The sequence below is a fragment of the Aegilops tauschii genome, unplaced genomic scaffold (assembly GCF_002575655.3).
Source record: "Aegilops tauschii subsp. strangulata cultivar AL8/78 unplaced genomic scaffold, Aet v6.0 Super-Scaffold_100192, whole genome shotgun sequence".
Lineage (NCBI taxonomy): Eukaryota > Viridiplantae > Streptophyta > Magnoliopsida > Poales > Poaceae > Aegilops > Aegilops tauschii.
This window is the reverse complement of record NW_027332456.1, coordinates 224,418-241,963: the sequence shown is the minus strand read 5'-3', so window position 1 is coordinate 241,963 and position 17,546 is coordinate 224,418. Positions and strand designations below refer to the sequence as shown.

General features: G+C 45.2%; 1 protein-coding gene across 1 annotated transcript; it reads left to right on the top strand.

Annotated features, from left to right (window-relative positions):
- Nucleotides 1-10,769: 10,769 nt before the first annotated feature.
- Nucleotides 10,770-17,083, top strand: LOC141028193 (uncharacterized). Its single transcript, XM_073506061.1, has 3 exons — nt 10,770-12,527; nt 12,605-12,856; nt 12,898-17,083. The coding sequence occupies exons 1-3, from the start codon at nt 11,802-11,804 to the stop codon at nt 13,213-13,215; spliced, it is 1,296 nt and encodes a 431-aa protein (XP_073362162.1). The 5' UTR covers nt 10,770-11,801; the 3' UTR covers nt 13,216-17,083.
- Nucleotides 17,084-17,546: the final 463 nt, after the last annotated feature.

Below are 17,546 nucleotides of genomic sequence, written 5' to 3'. Positions count from 1 at the left end.
TCACTTGAGCGTAGACCTCCCCGGCAACGGCGCCAGAAATCCTTCTTGCTACCTCTTGAGCATGCGTTGGTTTTCCCTTGAAGAGGAAAGGATGATGCAGCAAAGGAGCGTAAGTATTTCCCTCAGTTTTTGAGAACCAAGGTATCCATCCAGTAGGAGATAACACGCAAGTCACCTAGTACCTACACAAACAATCAAGAACCTTGCAACCAACGTGATAAAGGGGTTGTCAATCCCTTCACGGTCACTCACAAAAGTGAGATCTGATAAAGATAATAAGATAAATATTTTTGGTATTTATGTTGTATAGATTGGAAAGTAAATATTGCAAAATAAAAGAACAGCAACAGAAATTGGCAAGTTGACGGGAAACTAATATGATGTAAAATAGAAGATTATATGATGTAAAATAGACCTGGGGGCCATAGGTTTCACTAGTGGCTTCTCTCAAGATAGCATATATTACGGTGGGTGAACAAATTACGGCCGAGCAATTGATAGAAAAGCGCATAGTTATGAGAATATCTAGGCAATCATCATGAATATAAGCATCACGTCCGTGTCAAGTAGACCGAAACAATTCTGCATCTACTACTATTACTCCACACATCGATCGCTATCCAGCATGCATTTAGAGTATTAAGTTCATAAGAATGTGATGAATTATATCTCCAAGAACATCGAGGAGAACTTTGTATTGAGAATCAAAGAGAGAGAAGAAGCCATCTAGATAATAACTGTGGACCCGAAGGTCTGTGGTAAACTACTCACACATCATCGGAGAGGCTATGGTGTTGATGTAGAAGCCCTCCATGATCGATCCCCCCTCCGGCGGAGCGCCGGAAAAGGCCCCAAGATGGGATCTCACGGGTACAGAAGGTTGCGGCGGTGGAAAAGTGGTTTCGTGGCTCCTCCTGATGTTTTTAGGGTATGGGAGTATATATAGGCGAAATAAATAGGTCGGTGGAGCTTCGTGGGGCCCACGAGGGTGGGGGCACGCCTACCCCCATGGGCACGCCCTCCTGCCTCGTGGCCGCCTCGCGGAGTTCCAGACTTCAACTCCAAGTCTTCTGGATTGCGTTTGTTCCAAGAAAGATCATCGCGAAGGTTTCATTCCGTTTGGATTCCGTTTGGTATTCCTTTTCTGCAAAACACTGATATAGGAAAAAAACAGGAATTGGCACTGGGCCTTCGGTTAATAGGTTAGTCCCAAAAATAATATAAAATAGCATATTAAAGCCCATTAAACATCCAAAACATATAATATAATAGCATGGAACAATAAAAAATTATAGATACGTTGGAGACGTATCAGCCGTCCGTTCGACGCTAGGTCGGATCTTCCACAATTTGAATAGCCGCGAGTACGACTCCATCAACCGCATTCTTGTAACACTTCCGCTTATCAATCTTCAAGGGTATGAAGATGCACTCCCTCTCTCTCGTTGCTAGCATCTCCTAGATTGATCTTGGTGACCCGTAGGCATTTTTTTTGATTTATTACTACGTTCCCCAACTGTGGCATCATGAGCTAGGTCTATGCGTAGATTCTATGCACGAGTAGAACACAAGTAGTTGTGGGCGATGATTTGTTCAACTTGCTTACCGTTACTAGTCTTATCTTAATTCGGCGGCATTGTGGGATGAAGCGGCCCGGACCGACCTTACACGTACGCTTACGTGAGACAGGTTCCACCGACTGACATGCACTTGTTGCATAAGGTGGCAAGCGGGTGTCTGTCTCTCTCACTTTAGTCGAATCGGATTTGATGAAGAGGGTCCTTATGAAGGTTAATAGCAATTGGCATATCACCGTTGTGGCTTTTGCTTAGGTAAGAAACGTTCTTGCTAGAAATCCATAGCAGCCACGTAAAACATGCAAACAACAATTAGAGGACGTCTAACTTGTTTTTGTAGGGTATGCTATGTGATGTGATATGGCCAAAAGGATGTGATGAATTATATATATGTGATGTATGAGATTGATCATGTTCTTGTAATAGGAATCACGACTTGCATGTCGATGAGTATGACAACCGGCAGGAGCCATAGGAGTTGTCTTAATTTATTTTATGACCTGCGAGTCAATATAAACGCATGTAATTACTTTACTTTCTCGCTAACCGTTAGCCATAGTAGTAGAAGTAATAGTTGGCGAGACAACTTCATGAAGACACGATGATGGAGATCATGGTGTCATGCCGGTGACGATGGTGATCATGCCGCGCCTTGAAGATGGAGATCAAAAGCGCAAGATGATATTGGCCATATCATGTCCCTTTATGAATTGCATGTGATGTTTATCATGGTTGCATCTTATTTGCTTAGAACCACGGTAGCACAAATAAGATGATCCCTCACAAAATTTCAAGAAAAGTGTCCCCCCTAACTGTGCACCATTGTGAAGGATCGTTGTTTCAAAGCACCATGTGATAATCGGGTGTGATAGATTCTAACATTCGCATACAACAGGTGTAAGCCAGATTTACACATGCGAAACACTTAGGTTGACTTGACGAGCCTAGCATGTACAAACATGGCCTCGGAACACAAGAGACCAAAAGGTCGAACATGAGTCGTACAGTAGATGCGATCAACATGGAGATGTTCACCGTTGATGACTAGTCCGTCTCACGTGATGATCGGACACGGCCTAGTCGATTCGGATCATGTATCACTTAGATGACTAGAGGGATGTCTATCTGAGTGGGAGTTCATTAAATAATTTGATTAGATGAACTTAATTATCATGAACTTAGTCCAAAATTGTCCTTGCAAATTATCTTGTAGATCAATGGCTCGCGCTTTAGCTCCCTGTTTTAATACGTTCCTAGAAAAGATTAAGTTGAAAGATATTGTAAGCAATTGTGCGGACTAGGGCCATAGTATGAGGATTGTCCTCACTACTACACAGAAGGCTTCTGTCTTTGATGCACCGCTCAGTGTGCCAACCCCTCTAGCGTCGTCTGTGGATGTTGTGAACATCTAGCAGACACGTTCTGATGACTACTTGATAGTTTAGTGCGTCATGCTTTACGGCTTAGAACCGGGGCTCCATAGGCGTTTTGAATGCCATGGAACATATGAGATGTTCCAAGAGTTGAAATTGGTATTTCAGGCTCATGCCCGTGTTGAGAGGTTTGAGACCTCTGACAAGATCTTTGTCTACAAGATGGAGGAGAATAGCTCAGCCAGTGAGCATGTGCTCAGAATGTTTGGGTGCTTCAATCACTTGAATCAAGTGGGAGTTAATCTTCCAGATAAGAGAAGTGATTGACAGTGTTCTCCTGTCACTATCACCAAGCTGCTAGAGCTCCATGATGAACTATAACATGCAAGGGAAGATGATCCCAGAGCTGTTCGTCGTGCTTAAGGCCGTGAAGGTAGAAATCAAGAAGGAGCATCAAGTGTTGATGGTTAACAAGACCACTCGTTTCAAAAGGGAAAGGGCAAGAAGGGAAACGTCATGGATGGTAAGCTAGTTGCCGCTCTAGTGAAGAAACCCAAGAACCCAAACCCGAGACGAAGTGCTTCTATTAGGGGAACGGTCATCGGTAGCGGAACTGCCTCAAATACTTGGTAGATAAGAAGGCTGGCAACTTCAACAAAAGTATATTTGATATATGTGTTATTGATGTGTACCTTACTAGTACTCCTACTAGCACCTGGGTATTAGATACCGGTTCAGTTGCTAAGATTGGTAACTCGAAACAAAAGCTACGGAAGAAACAGAGACTAGCTAAGGGTGAGGTGACGATGTGTGTTGGAAGTGTTTCCAAGGTTGATGTGATCACCATCGCACGCTCCCACTACCTTCGGGGTTAGTGTTGAACCTAGATAAATGTTGTTTGCATTGGTGTCTGCATTGAGCATGAACATGATTAGATCATGTTTATTGCAATACTGTTATTCATTTAAGTCAAAGAATAATGGTTATTCTGCTTAAATGAATAACACCTTCTATGGTCATGCACCCAATGTGAATGGTTTATTGAATCTCGGTCGTAGTGATACACATGTTCATAACATTGATGCCAAAAGATGTAGAGTTGATAATGATAGTACCACCTTCTTGTGGCACTGCCGCTTAGGCCATATTGGTGTAAAGCGCATGAAGAACCTCCATGCCGATGGACTTTTGAAGTCACTTGATTTTGAATCACTTGACACATGCGAACCAGCCTCATTGGCAAGATGACTGAAACCCCGTTTTCTGGAACAAAGGAACGGGCAAGTGACTTGTAGGAAATCATACATGCTGATGTGTGCGGTCCGATGAGTGTTGACGCGTGCGGTGGATGTCGTTATTTTCTCACCTTCACCGATGAATTGAGTAGATATGGGTATATTTACTTAATGAAGCATAAGTCTGAAACGTTTAAAAAGTTCAAGCAATTTCGGAGTGAAGTTAAGAATCATTGTAACAAGAAGATCAAGTTCCTACGATCTGATCAAGGGGAGAGTATCTGAGTTATGAGTTTGGCAATCACTTAAGACAAGTTGGAATAGTTTCACAATTGACGCCACCTGGAACACCATAGCGTAATGGTGTGTCCGAACATCGTAATCGAACCTTATTGGATATGGTGCGTTATATGACGGCTCTTGCCGATCTACCACTGTCGTTTGGGGTTATGCATTAGAGAAACTACATTCACTTCAAATAGGGCACCATCTAAGTCCGTGGAAATGACACCGTATGAACTATGTTTTGCAAGAAACCTAAGTTGTCGTTTCTTAAGGTTTGGGGCTGCGATGCTTATGTCGAAAGGCTTCAGCCAGAAAAGCTCAAACCCAAAGCGGACAATTGTGTCTTCATAGAATACCCAAGGAAGACGATTGGGTATACCTTCTATCTCAGATCTGAGGGCAAAGTGTTTGTCACTATGAACAAGTCCTTTCTCGAGAAAGAGTTTCTTTCGAAAGAATTGAGTGGGAGGAAGATAGAACTTGATGAGGTTGTTGAACCTTTACTTCAACCAGATAGTAGCGTGGCACAGGAAGATGTTTCTGTGGCACCTACGTCATTTGAAGAGAAAGCTAATGATGATGATCATGAAGCTTCAGATCAAGTTACTATCGAATCTCATAGGTCGACAAGGGTGAGTACAACTTCTGAGTAGTAACCCCATTTTAAAGGTCATGTTGTTGGACAACAGTGAACCTACATCCTATGGAGAAGCGATGGTGGGCCCAGATTCCAACAAATGGCTAGGAGCCATGAAATCCGAGAAAGGATCCATGTATGAGAACAAAATATGGACTTCGGTGGACTTGCCCGATGATCGGCAAGCCATTGAGAAATCTTTAAGAAGAAGACAGACGCTGATGGTAATGTCACCATTTATGATGCTCGACTTGTCTCAAAGAAGTTTCTGACAAGTTCAAGGAGTTGACTGTGATGAGACTTTCTCAATCATAGCGATGCTAAAGTCTGTTATGTTAGCAGTTGCTACATTTTTCATTTACGAAATCTGGCAGATGGATGACAAAACAAAGTTTCCTTGACGGTTTTCGTGAGGAAAGGATGTATATGATACAACCATAAGGTTTTGTCAATCCTAAGGATGCTAAAAGGTATGTAAACTCCAGCGATCCTCCTATGGACTGGAGCAAGCATCTCGGAGTTGGAACATACGCTTTGATGAGGTGATCAAAGCTTTTGGGTTTATACAAAGTTTGCAAGAAACTTGTATTTGCAAGAAAGAGAGTGGGAGCACTACAACATTTTTGATAAGTATATGTGGATGACATATTGTTGATCGGAAATGATGTAGAATTTCTGGAAAGCATAAAGGGTTGTTTGAATGAAGTTTTTTCAAAGGAAGACCTGGGTAAAACTGCTTACATATTGGGTATCAAGATCTATAGAGATAGATCAAGACGCCTGATAAGACTTTCACAGAGCACATACCTGGACATGATTTTGAAGGAGTTCAAAATGGATCAGTCAAAGGAGTTCTTTCCTGAGTTGTAAGGTGTGAAGTTAAGACTTGAGGCTCGACCACGGCAGAGAAAGAGAAAGGACGAAGGTCGCCCCCTATGCCTTAGCCATAGGCTCTATACGGTATGACATGCTGTGTACCGCACCTAATATGTGCCTTGCCACGTGTCTGGCAAGGGGGTACAAGAGTGATCCAGGAGTGGATCATTGGACAACGGTCAAAATTGTCCTTAGAGGAATAAGGAAATGTTTCTCGGTTTTGGAGGTGATAAAGAGTTCGGTGTAAAGGGTTACGTCGATGCAAGCTTTAACACCTATCCGGATGACTCTGAGTAGCAAACTGGATACGTATAGTGGAGCAACCATTTGGGATAGCTCCAAGTGGAGCGTGGAAGCAGCATCTACGATATGACACAGAGATTTGTGAAGTACATACTGATCTGAATGTTGCAGACCCATTGACTAAAACCTCTCTCACAAGCATAACATGATCAAACCCCAGAACTCATTGAGTCTTAATCACATGGTGATGTGAACTAGATTATTGACTCTAGTAAACTCTTTGGGTGTTAGTCACATGGCGATGTGAACTATGGGTGTTCGATTCATCACAATGCAACTAGATTATTGACTCTAGTGCAAGTGGGAGACTGTTAGAAATATGCCCTAGAGGCAATAATAAAATGGTTATTATTACATTTCCTTGTTCATGATAATTGTCTATTGTTCATGCTATAACTGTATTAACCGGAAACCGTAATACATGTGTGAATACATAGACCACAACATGTCCCTAGTGAGCTTCTAGTTGACTAGCTCGTTGATCAATATATGGTTGTGGTTTCTTGACCATGGACATTAGATGTCGTTGATAACGGGATCACATCATTAGGAGAATGATGTGATGGACAAGACCCAATCCTAAGCATAGCACAAGCTCGTGTAGTTCATTCGCTAGAGCTTTTCTAATGTCAAGTATCATTTCCTTAGACCATGAGATTGTGCAACTCCAGGATACCGTAGGAATGCTTTGGGTGTATCAAACGTCACAACGTAACTGGGTGACTATAAAGGTGCACTACAGGTAGCTCCGAAAGTATTTGTTGAGTTGGCACGAATCGAGACTGAGATTTGTCACTCCGTATGACATAGAGGTATCTCTAGGCCCACTCTGTAATGCATCATCATAATGAGCTTAGTGTGACTAAGGAGTTAGTCACGGGATCATGCGTTACAGAACGAGTAAAGAGACTTGTCGATAACGAGATTGAACAAGGTATAGGGATACTGACGATCGAATCTCGGGCAAGTAACATACCGATAAACAAAGGGAATTGTATACGGGATTGATTGAATCCCCGACATCGTGGTTCATCCGATGAGATAATCGTGGAAGATGTGGGAGCCAATATGGGTATCCAGATCCCGCTATTGGTTATTGGACGAGGTGTCTCGGTCATGTCTGCATGGTTCCCGAACCCGTAGGGTCTACACACTTAAGGTTCGGTGACGCTAGAGTTGTAATGGGAATATTATGTGGTTACCGAAGGTTGTACGGAGTCCCGGATGAGATCCCGGACGTGACGAGGAACTCCGGAATGGTCCGGAGGTGAAGATCGATATATTGGACGAAGGGTATTGGAGTCTGGAATTTGTTCCGGGAGTACCGGGTGACGACCAGCGTGTCCGAAAGGGGTTTTGGAGGCCCCGGCAAGCGTTGGGGGGGCCTTATGGGCCAAGGGGAGGGGGCACATCAGCCCACTAAGGGGTTGTGCACCCCTCCCACCCCATCTCACGTAACCTGGAGAGGTAGGGGTGCCTCCCCTAGGGCAGCCACCCCTCCCGGCTTGGGGGGCAAGTTTCCCAGGGGAGGGGGCGCCCAAACCCATCTAGGGTTCCCCTGTGGCCGCCGCCCCTCCCCTAGGGAAACCCTAGGGCGCCTCCTCCTCCCCCCCTTTCCCCTATATATAGTGAGGGAGAGAGAGGGCAGAAGCACCCCTTCCCCTGGCGCAGCTCTCCCTCCTCCTACACCTCCTCCTCCTCTGTAGTGCTTGGCGAAGCCCTGCCGGAGAACCACGAGCTCCACTACCACGCCGTCGTGCTGCCGGAGTTCTCCCTCAACTTCTCCTCTCCCCTTGCTGGATCAAGAAGGAGGAGACGTCCCCGGGATGTACGTGTGTTGAACGCGGAGGCGCCGTCCGTTCGGCGCTAGATCGGATCTTCCGCGATTTGAATCGCCGCGAGTACGACTCCATCAACCGTGTTCTTGTAACGCTTCCGCTTAGCGATCTTCAAGGGTATGAAGATGCACTCCCTCTCTCTCATTGGTAGCATCTCCTAGATTGATCTTGGTGACACGTAGGAATTTTTTTTTGATTTATTACTACGTTCCCCAACATCACTTATGTCTTAATATTCATGCCATGATTAGACATATGATCAAGTTTATGCTAGGTAGCATTCCACATCAAAAATTATATTTTTTATCATTTACCTACTCGAGGACGAGCAGGAATTAGGCTTGGGGATGCTGATACGTCTCCGTCGTATCTATAATTTTTTATTGTCTCATTTCATGCCAATATTATACAACTTTCACATATTTTTGGCAACATTTTATATGATTTATTGGACTAACCTATTGATCCAGTGCCCAGTGTCAGTTCCTGTTTTTTGCATGTTTTTTGTTTCGTAGAATATACATATCAAACGAAGTCCAAATGCAATACAATTTTACGAAGAATTGTTTTGGAATACATGTGATTTTTGGGAGGTGGAATCAACGCAAACGTAGGCCCACAGAGACCACAAGACACTAGGGCGCGCCCCAGGTCCCCGCCCGTGGTGGTGGGTTGTGCCCTCGTCGAACGTCGGTTGGAGCTCTACTTCGGGCCCAAGGAAGCTTATATCCAGAAAAAAAATCGTGTTAAAATCTGAGCGCAATCGGAGTTATGGATCTCCCGGAATATAAGAAACGGTTTTCGGCCAGATCCGGGAGCGCGAAACAGAAGAGAACAGAGAAGGAGATCCAATCTCGGAAGGGCTCCTGCCCCTCCGCCGCCATGGAGGCCATGGACCAGAGGGGGAACTCTCCTCCCATACAGGGGGGCAAGGAAGAAGAAGAAGAAGAAGGGGGCCTCCCCCCCTCTCTCGATGGCGCCGGAGTGCCGCCGGGGTAAGGATCGTGATGGCCATCTACACCACCAATCTTGCTACCGTGAATACCAACTCTCTCCCCCTCCATGCAACGGTGTAACACCCCTTCTCCCCATTGTAATCTCTACTTAAACATGGTGCTCAACTCCATATATTATTTCCCAATGATATTTGGCTATCCTACGATGTTTGAGTAGATCGGTTTTGTCCTGTGGGTTAATCGTGATCTTGGTTGGTATGATTGTATATTTTATTTATGGTGCTGTCCTACAGTGCCCTCCGTGTCGCGCAAACGGAGGGATCCTCACTGGAGGGTGTTGCAATATGTTCATGGTTCGCTTATGGTGGGTTGCGAGAGTGACCGAAGTTTAGACCCGGGTAAGTGGGTTATGGCGTATGGGAGTAAAGAGGACTTGATACTTAATGCCATGGTTGGGTTTCACGACCTTAATGATCTTTAGTAGTTGCGGAAGCTTGCTAGGGGTCCAATCATAAGTGCATATGATCCAAGTAGAGAAATTATGTTAGCTCATGCCTCTCCCTCATATAAAATTACAAGAATGATTACCGGTACTTGTTATCGATTGTCTAGAGACAAATGACTTTCTTGTTGACAAAAGCTATCCACTTTTATTGTCTTACAATTTACTCATAGTTTTATTCTCGCAAAGTACTCGTAGTTTTATTCTTATAAAATAGCTTCATACTTGTTCTAGTCAAAGCAACCGTCAAGTGTGCGTAGAGTTGTATCAGTGGTCGATAGAACTTGAGGGAATATTTGTTCTACCTTTAGCTCCTCGTTGGGTTCGACATTCTTATTTATCGAAGAAAGCTACAAACGATCCCCTATACTTGTGGGTTATCAACCCCCGTCACTACCGACGACCGAGGTCGCCGACGGAAGACGGAGGACGGTGGCGGAAGGACTCGCAGCTGCTAGGTCGCCCTTTATTTCTTCTAAGGGAGGAAAGAAAAGCGATTCTTTTTCGACTAGTGTTTTCACCCGCTAGTGTATGTGGATACCTGTCAGACTCTCCATGACAGTATTGCCATGTATATGAAATGAGAAATGGTTTTGAGCTTATACACGAATCTTGACAACGACGCGGACGAGTGAAGATCTGTTGGTACCTAGCAGTACCACGTAAATTTTCATTTTCGTGTGCTCCTGCATATGCATGTGGTGTGAGCTGCGTGTGAAACAGGGGCGAGATCGTGCATCTCAGGTGAAACAGAGGAGAATCGAGGTGATGGATATCGACGGTGGACGACGGCAAACGAGAGCTCGAGAAGAAGCAGTTGATGGCGAGGAAGCGGAGGAAACCTAGGCGTTGCCACCTCCAGGGTGGTCGTAGCCGACATCTAGGAAAAAGAGATACATGGCCTCCACAAGCCTCGAATGCGGCGGCGAGCAAAAGGCGGCTCCACCCCACCCCGCGAAACAAGGCTCGCCTCGTCCACGCATCGCGGTAGCCGGCGGCCGCCCCCTCATCAACCACGAACCAGCGGCGGCGGCGCTCGCTGTCGAGGCAGGCGAGACACCGGGGAGCCATGCTTGTGCAGCCACACCAAGACATGTCGCGGAGCGTATTTGCCGTCCCAACCGGCCCCTGAGGACGGCCAACGCCTAAGAGGGTGAAGGGGGCCTGACCGCCGCGTTATGCCCCTCGACGGCCATAGACGAAGAAGGAGGAGGTCGCCGGCCGATCTATCTTGCACGGATGTGGTCAGTGGAGCGGTGGAGGGAAGCGTGGAAATGGCTGGCAAAAAATGAGGATGGATAAAGTGGTCGGGACGATATACGTCGAGTCGATAGCGTTCACTACAGTGCGAACAATTTCTTTCATCCTAGTCGGTACGCGGCAGTCATCTGTGCAATGAGATTCGTGCGACCCATCCAACGGCCACTCAATCATCCGCTCATAATTTTCACTTAAAATGAACGTTAGGTGTATAACGTTTTCGAGTATGATATAATAAAATAAATATATATAAAGATAACGATACGAGAAGATATTTCGTTTCCTAGTCGGAAACCTTAAATCGTCAGCCCATATATGCGGGAGCCAGCCAGTGCTCCAACTCCAGGATCTCTGCCTGCACGCAGGTGGATCTCACGACCAGCGACCGCACCAACTCGCCAGGTAAGCGGCAGGGTCCGAATTTATCTACCTCCAACTAACTATGCTTCCGTACGTTTCTCAAAAAAAAAAAAAGAGGTTCCACATGAAGTAATAAGAGAGCAAAGCTTTCCCATGATAGACCAGTCTCCACGAAGAAACAACAACAGGACAGATCAGTCTCCACCAAGAAACAACAACCCAACGATCCGTTCCAAAGCCTTCCACAGGTGTGCATTTTTACTTTATCTACTACCACGTAATAGTATCCAGTGCGTGTGACTCGTGATTCATCGCCAGTTTACTTAGATTCTAGTATGAAAAACAGCTGAGTAATAAACTCTAAAATAACCAGAAAAAACATGAATTCGATGATATTCTGTTGTAACAAAATCTGTTTATGTGTGTTTGTTGCCAGAAATTTAATTGCTTCTCCTGACATGTATGGTTGTGCTTCAGGATGTCCTATGTTTGATCCTATCAAAGCTGCCCCTGAATGAAATTGTTCGGACAAGCCTCTTTCAACCAAGTGGAGACACACATGGACGTCATGCCCTAATCTAATATTTGATGCTGCCACGATGTGTGCCAACAGTACTACTTCCAGCAAAGAGCAGCGCACGCGGGTTTTCATTGCAAGTGCCAATGCTGTCTTGAAGCAGTGTGGTGCTACGGCTGTTGAAGAATTTCAGATCAAGTTCCCATTCGACAACCTGCTAGTTGATCATCTCAATAACTGGGTGAAATTTGCTGTCCTGTCACGGGCAAAGAATCTAGCAATTGAGTTGGAGCCGGAGGACTTAAGATGCTGCAAACATCGGCACGTGTTCCCGTTTGAGCTTTTCGACAAACAAAGCATGTCCCGCCTTGAGGCAATTCGTCTCAGCTTCGTATCACTTAAAGCACAACCCAACTTTAGTGGTTTTCCAAACCTCAAAGCGCTTGATATAAGCAGTGTGGATGTCTCTTCAAATGATCTTCAGCTCGTTCTGTCAAGTTGCTCCAATCTTGAGAGATTAAGCATCGTTATGTGCCATCCGCATGATGACATAAGGGTATCACTTCCGCGTCTGCAACACTTGCACGTGGCGCACAGTTGCATAAACAAAATACACTTCATCTCCAAGAACCTCCGAACTTTTGTATATGATGGATTTATGGTACCTCTCGATCTCAGTGAAAGTCTGCAACTAGGACATGTGGAAATGAACTTTCCTTCGTTGACGCTAGAGCATGCCATTACTGAACTTCCCCGAGCGATGCCCCATGCACAGAACCTGAATCTGAGTGCATGCATGACATTGAAGGTTTGCTGCTCGATCACTCTGATGCTATGATTACATCCCCCTCACATCTATTCACTTGGTTAAACCGGCATTTGTAGGTATTTTACTTGCCAGAGGTTGTGACCAAGTTTTCTCATCTGAAGTATCTACAGCTGAGGTTGTATTTTTCTGGTCAGGACAATCTCCTCTCCTTGGCTTCTTTTCTCAAGGCTGCCCCTCTACTAGAGGAGTTAGATATACATGTAAGTTATCATCATCTTATCCCTTACAATGCATACCTCCTATATTATCTGTTACCTATATTGCATTGTCTTCATGTGTTCTCTGTGACTGAAGAAGCCACTGTACAAGAATAAAATGCTAATGTTATTCTTGATCTATGCAGTTTCAGCGCCGCTCCTTTCCGCTGAATGATTTTGAGAAGTTACCTATCAGGAGCCTTCCTCCGTGTCGCCACGGTCATCTAAAGAGGGTGCTCATCACAGGGTTCCATGGGGCCCGGGGTGAGATTGAACTTGCAGCTCATGTTGCAGATAACTCCACCAGGCTTCAGGCCTTGGTCATAGATCCAGTCATGAGAGATGTGGATAGGAATATGCCTGCTTTAACGCCCGAGGGAAGAGCTATGTACTGGGATCTTGCCCGTAAGAATGCTAAGAAGTACCTTGCCAGGAGAGTCGCACAGGGTGCACGGTTTGATGTTCTGTGATGATGATTGAATGCTGTAGATGAGGTTGCAACGATGATGCATTACTGTGTAGGGGCTTGGTCTTAGGAATAATTCTACTGCCTCCTATCCGAATTAATTGACGCGGTTTCTGTACAATGTGTAGAGGACATTTTATTAGCTGATGCTATCAATGTGTAGGGGGACATTGTATTAGCTGATGCTATCAATGTGTAGAGGACTTTGCATCTTGTATAAACTAGAGTTAAATACACCACGAGTGCCTCAACTTGTTCGATGCGATCACTTTGGTGCCTAAACTTGTAAAATACATGAAACTGGTGCCGTAACTTGTTCGAACGTTCAAATACGGTGCCTCGGTCCGTATTTGGGCATATGCACAGCCCACGTGTTGTGCCAACATGGCGTCAACCCACATGTCAATTCCTGTGAGAAGAGTATGCTGATTGTTTTACAAAAAAATCCTTGTACTTAAATAATTTTCACAAAAACTCCTGATATTTTATTTAAATATGCCAAACTGCATTGATGTCACCAAGAACAGTTAGTATCTGTGCAATATCTAGATACACTACTATTTATTAGGGATATCGGACGAAATAATAAAGAGGAAAAAAAGAAAAAGGTTGACTCAAAGAAAATTTAAAAAATTATTAAGAAATTCTCACGTTTGAAAAAAAGAGAACAACTCAACATATTACCTGCCATAAACTTAAAAAAGTGTTAGTGCATTTTTCTCAAAAGCAACATATTTTTGGAAAATTCTCACTTGTATTAAGAAATTGTAAACGTGTATTTGAAAAATGCCCGTCATGCATTCAAAAAAATTACAACATCTATTTCATAAAATGTTCAATATGTATTAAAATAAGTATTGTGTAAAATTATTCTTACATTTCTACAAACACGTTTAACATGTTTTAACCCATTTATAGAATTTATTGTTTTTACACAATCATTTTTAATACGTATTGAACAATTCTCAAAATACAACTTTGTTGATTTTTTAATAATTATGTATTCTAAAAATACAACGAAGATAAAAAATAATTCTCGGTACTTGTGGTCCTGAATGAAGATACAAAAAAGTTACGCAATATTTTATAATATACGTTGAACTTTTTAAATCCACATAAATTTTACAAACAGTTCATGTTTACCTCTTCGAACTACAAATAATAAAAATAGGATAAAGATTTTAATAGACAATAGTCGCATATTTGTAATTATTGTATTTGTATATTGAAAATTGTACATATATTGTGAAAACCAAACAGTAACCTGGAAAAATATAATGGAAATTGCAGAGTCTTGGCGTCTAGCGTGCGTGCTATTTAACCTGGAGGTCCCAGGGTCGAAACCAATTAAATAACGCAGTATATTTTTTTCCTGTTATTAACATACAGAGCAATGGCTTATTTGTGACTTTAAGTAAATCTCACGAGATTTTCTGCACAAAAAAAACTCGTATGCATTTCATCCAGCGCAGGCAATGCTCACCCACTGATCTGTGGGCCAGCCGCTAGCTTTCACGCCACAGAGAGAGCAAATACGGTGGCACACGGATGGAGGCACCGTATATGCACCTTGCGACAAGTTTTAACATCACTTTTATGTATTTTACAAGTTTAGGCACTAAACCGACCGTGACAGACAAGTTTAGACACTCATGATGTATTTAACTCTATAAACTATGGTTTCATTTCATGCAATCGTATTACCATAGCTTGGTCCTGTCTGCACAGACACTGTTCCGCGATTATCACAAGGGGAATCCAATTGTTGTCGAAAACTTACCGATTTCTGGCGAGCCATATAGTCCAGAAAATAGCTGTAGTCCAGAAAGCTTACCGATGGGTGGCGTTGCACTCGCACCATAACAGCTTGGAGCGAACATCCGCTCATTATCATTCCCATTTGAGATAGGGCTGGGAAAAATAGAAAAGAAAAACAACGCAGACAAGCCAGGTCAGCAAAATCCAATGCAATGCAAAATAAAGCCTGGAGATCTATAACAGTCATCGATTTCAGAATTGTGTGATGTTCCTTCAGCGACACTTGTTTTACCGCATCCATTAATGAACACACAAATACTAGCAGATCAACACGAACAGCAGTAATGCACCACAATGCAAAGCAAAACCCGGTGATCCATAAAAGTCATCGATTTCAGACTCATGACTCCAGTCTGCACCTCTGAAATACTCAAAAGGGCATCGAATCCGCTCCCGAAATCTGAAGCACTCAAAAGACAAAGAACATCCTGTACAAACTCAAAAGAGCAGAACATCTTTACTGAACTAACGCATTAAGCTAGCTCTAGTGTAACATAGCTGTGTCCCTCGCAATCGACAGGCTCAGATCTCTGGACTGCGTCTCCAGAACCGCGAGCGCAGACTGGTTGATCTGCAGGCGGGAGTTCACCGCGGCCTCCTCACCGATCTTGTTGCACAGGAGCAACAAGTCCGGTCCCTCGAGGACGCGCGGGTAAAAGGGCAGAATCGCTTTCGCCACATCAGAGGCCTCGCCGAGTGGGAGATCCTCTGAGATGGCGATCTTCAGGTCCTGCCCTGCCTTCAACGCATCAACAGCCATGGAGGCATCAGCCTTGCTACTGATCCGAAGGAAGCGAACTGCTCCTTCCAAGGACGGACGAACTAGTTTCCGCCGCTTCGATGCTGGCGGCATGGCTTCAGATGTGACGGCCGTCGCCGTCCAAGGGAGGGCGAGCCGAGGTGAAGACGCACCTTTGTCGGAGGTGTCTGTACGAGAACGGCGACCAGCTACCCGAATCTTCCTTGCCGCAGGAAGACCCGAAGCGCCGTTTCCAGAGGAGGACGCGGCGTCTTCAGCGACGCCGCTCGTCAGAGACAGCTTCTTGCCGTCCGCCTCGACGGCTGGGGTCTTTTCCTCGAACTTGGGCCGGACCAACTCCAGGCGACGACGACGCCCCGCGAGGACGCCTGGATGTCCACCCGTGTCGCCCGTGGCGGTGGCGGTGCGGGTGCCGGTGCCGGTAGCGTTGTCGTCGACGGCGACGGCGACGGCGAAGGAGGGCGGCGGGGCGTCAACCGCCGGGACGACCGAGCTAGTGGGGGACAGCCCTCCGTGGCCCGTCGTCATCTTGCCGCACGCGGGCGCGGGTGCGGGCGCGAGCGCGGGGAGGCCGCCGACGGGAGGTGGCTGCTGGAGATTTCTTGATTTTCCGGTGTTCCGGGAGGCAGGTAGGGGATTTGTCGTCGCCCTGCCGGATTGGCACATATTTAAAGGCCGTCCGATCCATTTGATAAAATAGATGACCCATCTTAGAGTCCAAACCAATACACAAACTCCATGTATTTTTCACCCAGTTTCAATTTTTTTTTTTGTATTTTTCACCCAAACCAATCCAAATGTCCATAAAAAAAACCAATCCAAATTTTTCTAAAAAAAAAATCAATCCAAACTTGGTGCCATCAGCGACTTGTCCCTTGGACTGACGCCGCTGGTCGACGCCCTCCGCGCTGGCACTAAAACGTCGGATCAATTAGATCCGCGATCCGGGTCCGCTCTATCTCAACTCAGCTGGGCCTTTCTTTTTCCGCAGAACCACGCAATCCATGCCAATCACTATGAAATCATTAGTTAGGGGTATCTGTAGCGTTTCTCTGTGCATCGCCTACAAAATTGTCTCATCGCCACATGGTTCTTGGGTCGATCGCGTCAGACACGCCATGGAAGTGGAGGTGTTCGTCTTGGTTTTTATTTTTTCCGGTTTTCTAAATGTTTGGCTTTCTTGGTAGATTTTCCCTAGGAATCCCAAACCATTTTTCATTGGATTAATTAGATAAATGCCACTGCAATTCTGCGATTCAGAGAAATGCCACTCCAGTTTCCCTCTTTCGAAAAATACCACTGGAACTTTGCAACACACTTATAGATGCCATTATGTAACATTTCAGACCAAAATACCCCCGTCTTCCTCCTTGTGTTCTCCTTCCTCCATCCATGTCTTCATCTCCTCCTTTTCTAAAATTAACCATGGTGCAGACCTCTCTCTCTGTCTGCCACAGGTGCTGCCATAGCTGCCTCGCTGCCTGGGATTTGCTGGTGCGCCGGGCATCAGTACCCAATGCGGCAGTACCCTATGACTCGTGACCGCCTGCACTCCGTCATCGCCTCCTGTGCTCTGCGTTCGTCATTCCACCCTTGCTCGCCAACAACCAAAAGAGAGAGTGACAGCATGGCTCGCCTCGTTCACCAGCCCAAAGAACTCAGCGGGGATCTTAATCCATTTTGTGGTATGCTCGATCTGCCCATCCCATCGGAGCTGGCGCCGGATGGGGCCGTCATCGATGTGTCCGCCGGGATAG

Excerpts from the sequence above, each read along its gene's own strand:
- LOC141028193 (XM_073506061.1), top strand. The coding sequence starts at position 11,802 with ATGTGTGCCAACAGTACTACTTCCAGCAAAGAGCAGCGCACGCGGGTT. Across the intron at positions 12,528-12,604 it reads GTGCATGCATGACATTGAAG|GTATTTTACTTGCCAGAGGT; the intron begins GTTTGCTGCTCG and ends CGGCATTTGTAG. Across the intron at positions 12,857-12,897 it reads CTGAAGAAGCCACTGTACAA|CGCCGCTCCTTTCCGCTGAA; the intron begins GAATAAAATGCT and ends ATGCAGTTTCAG.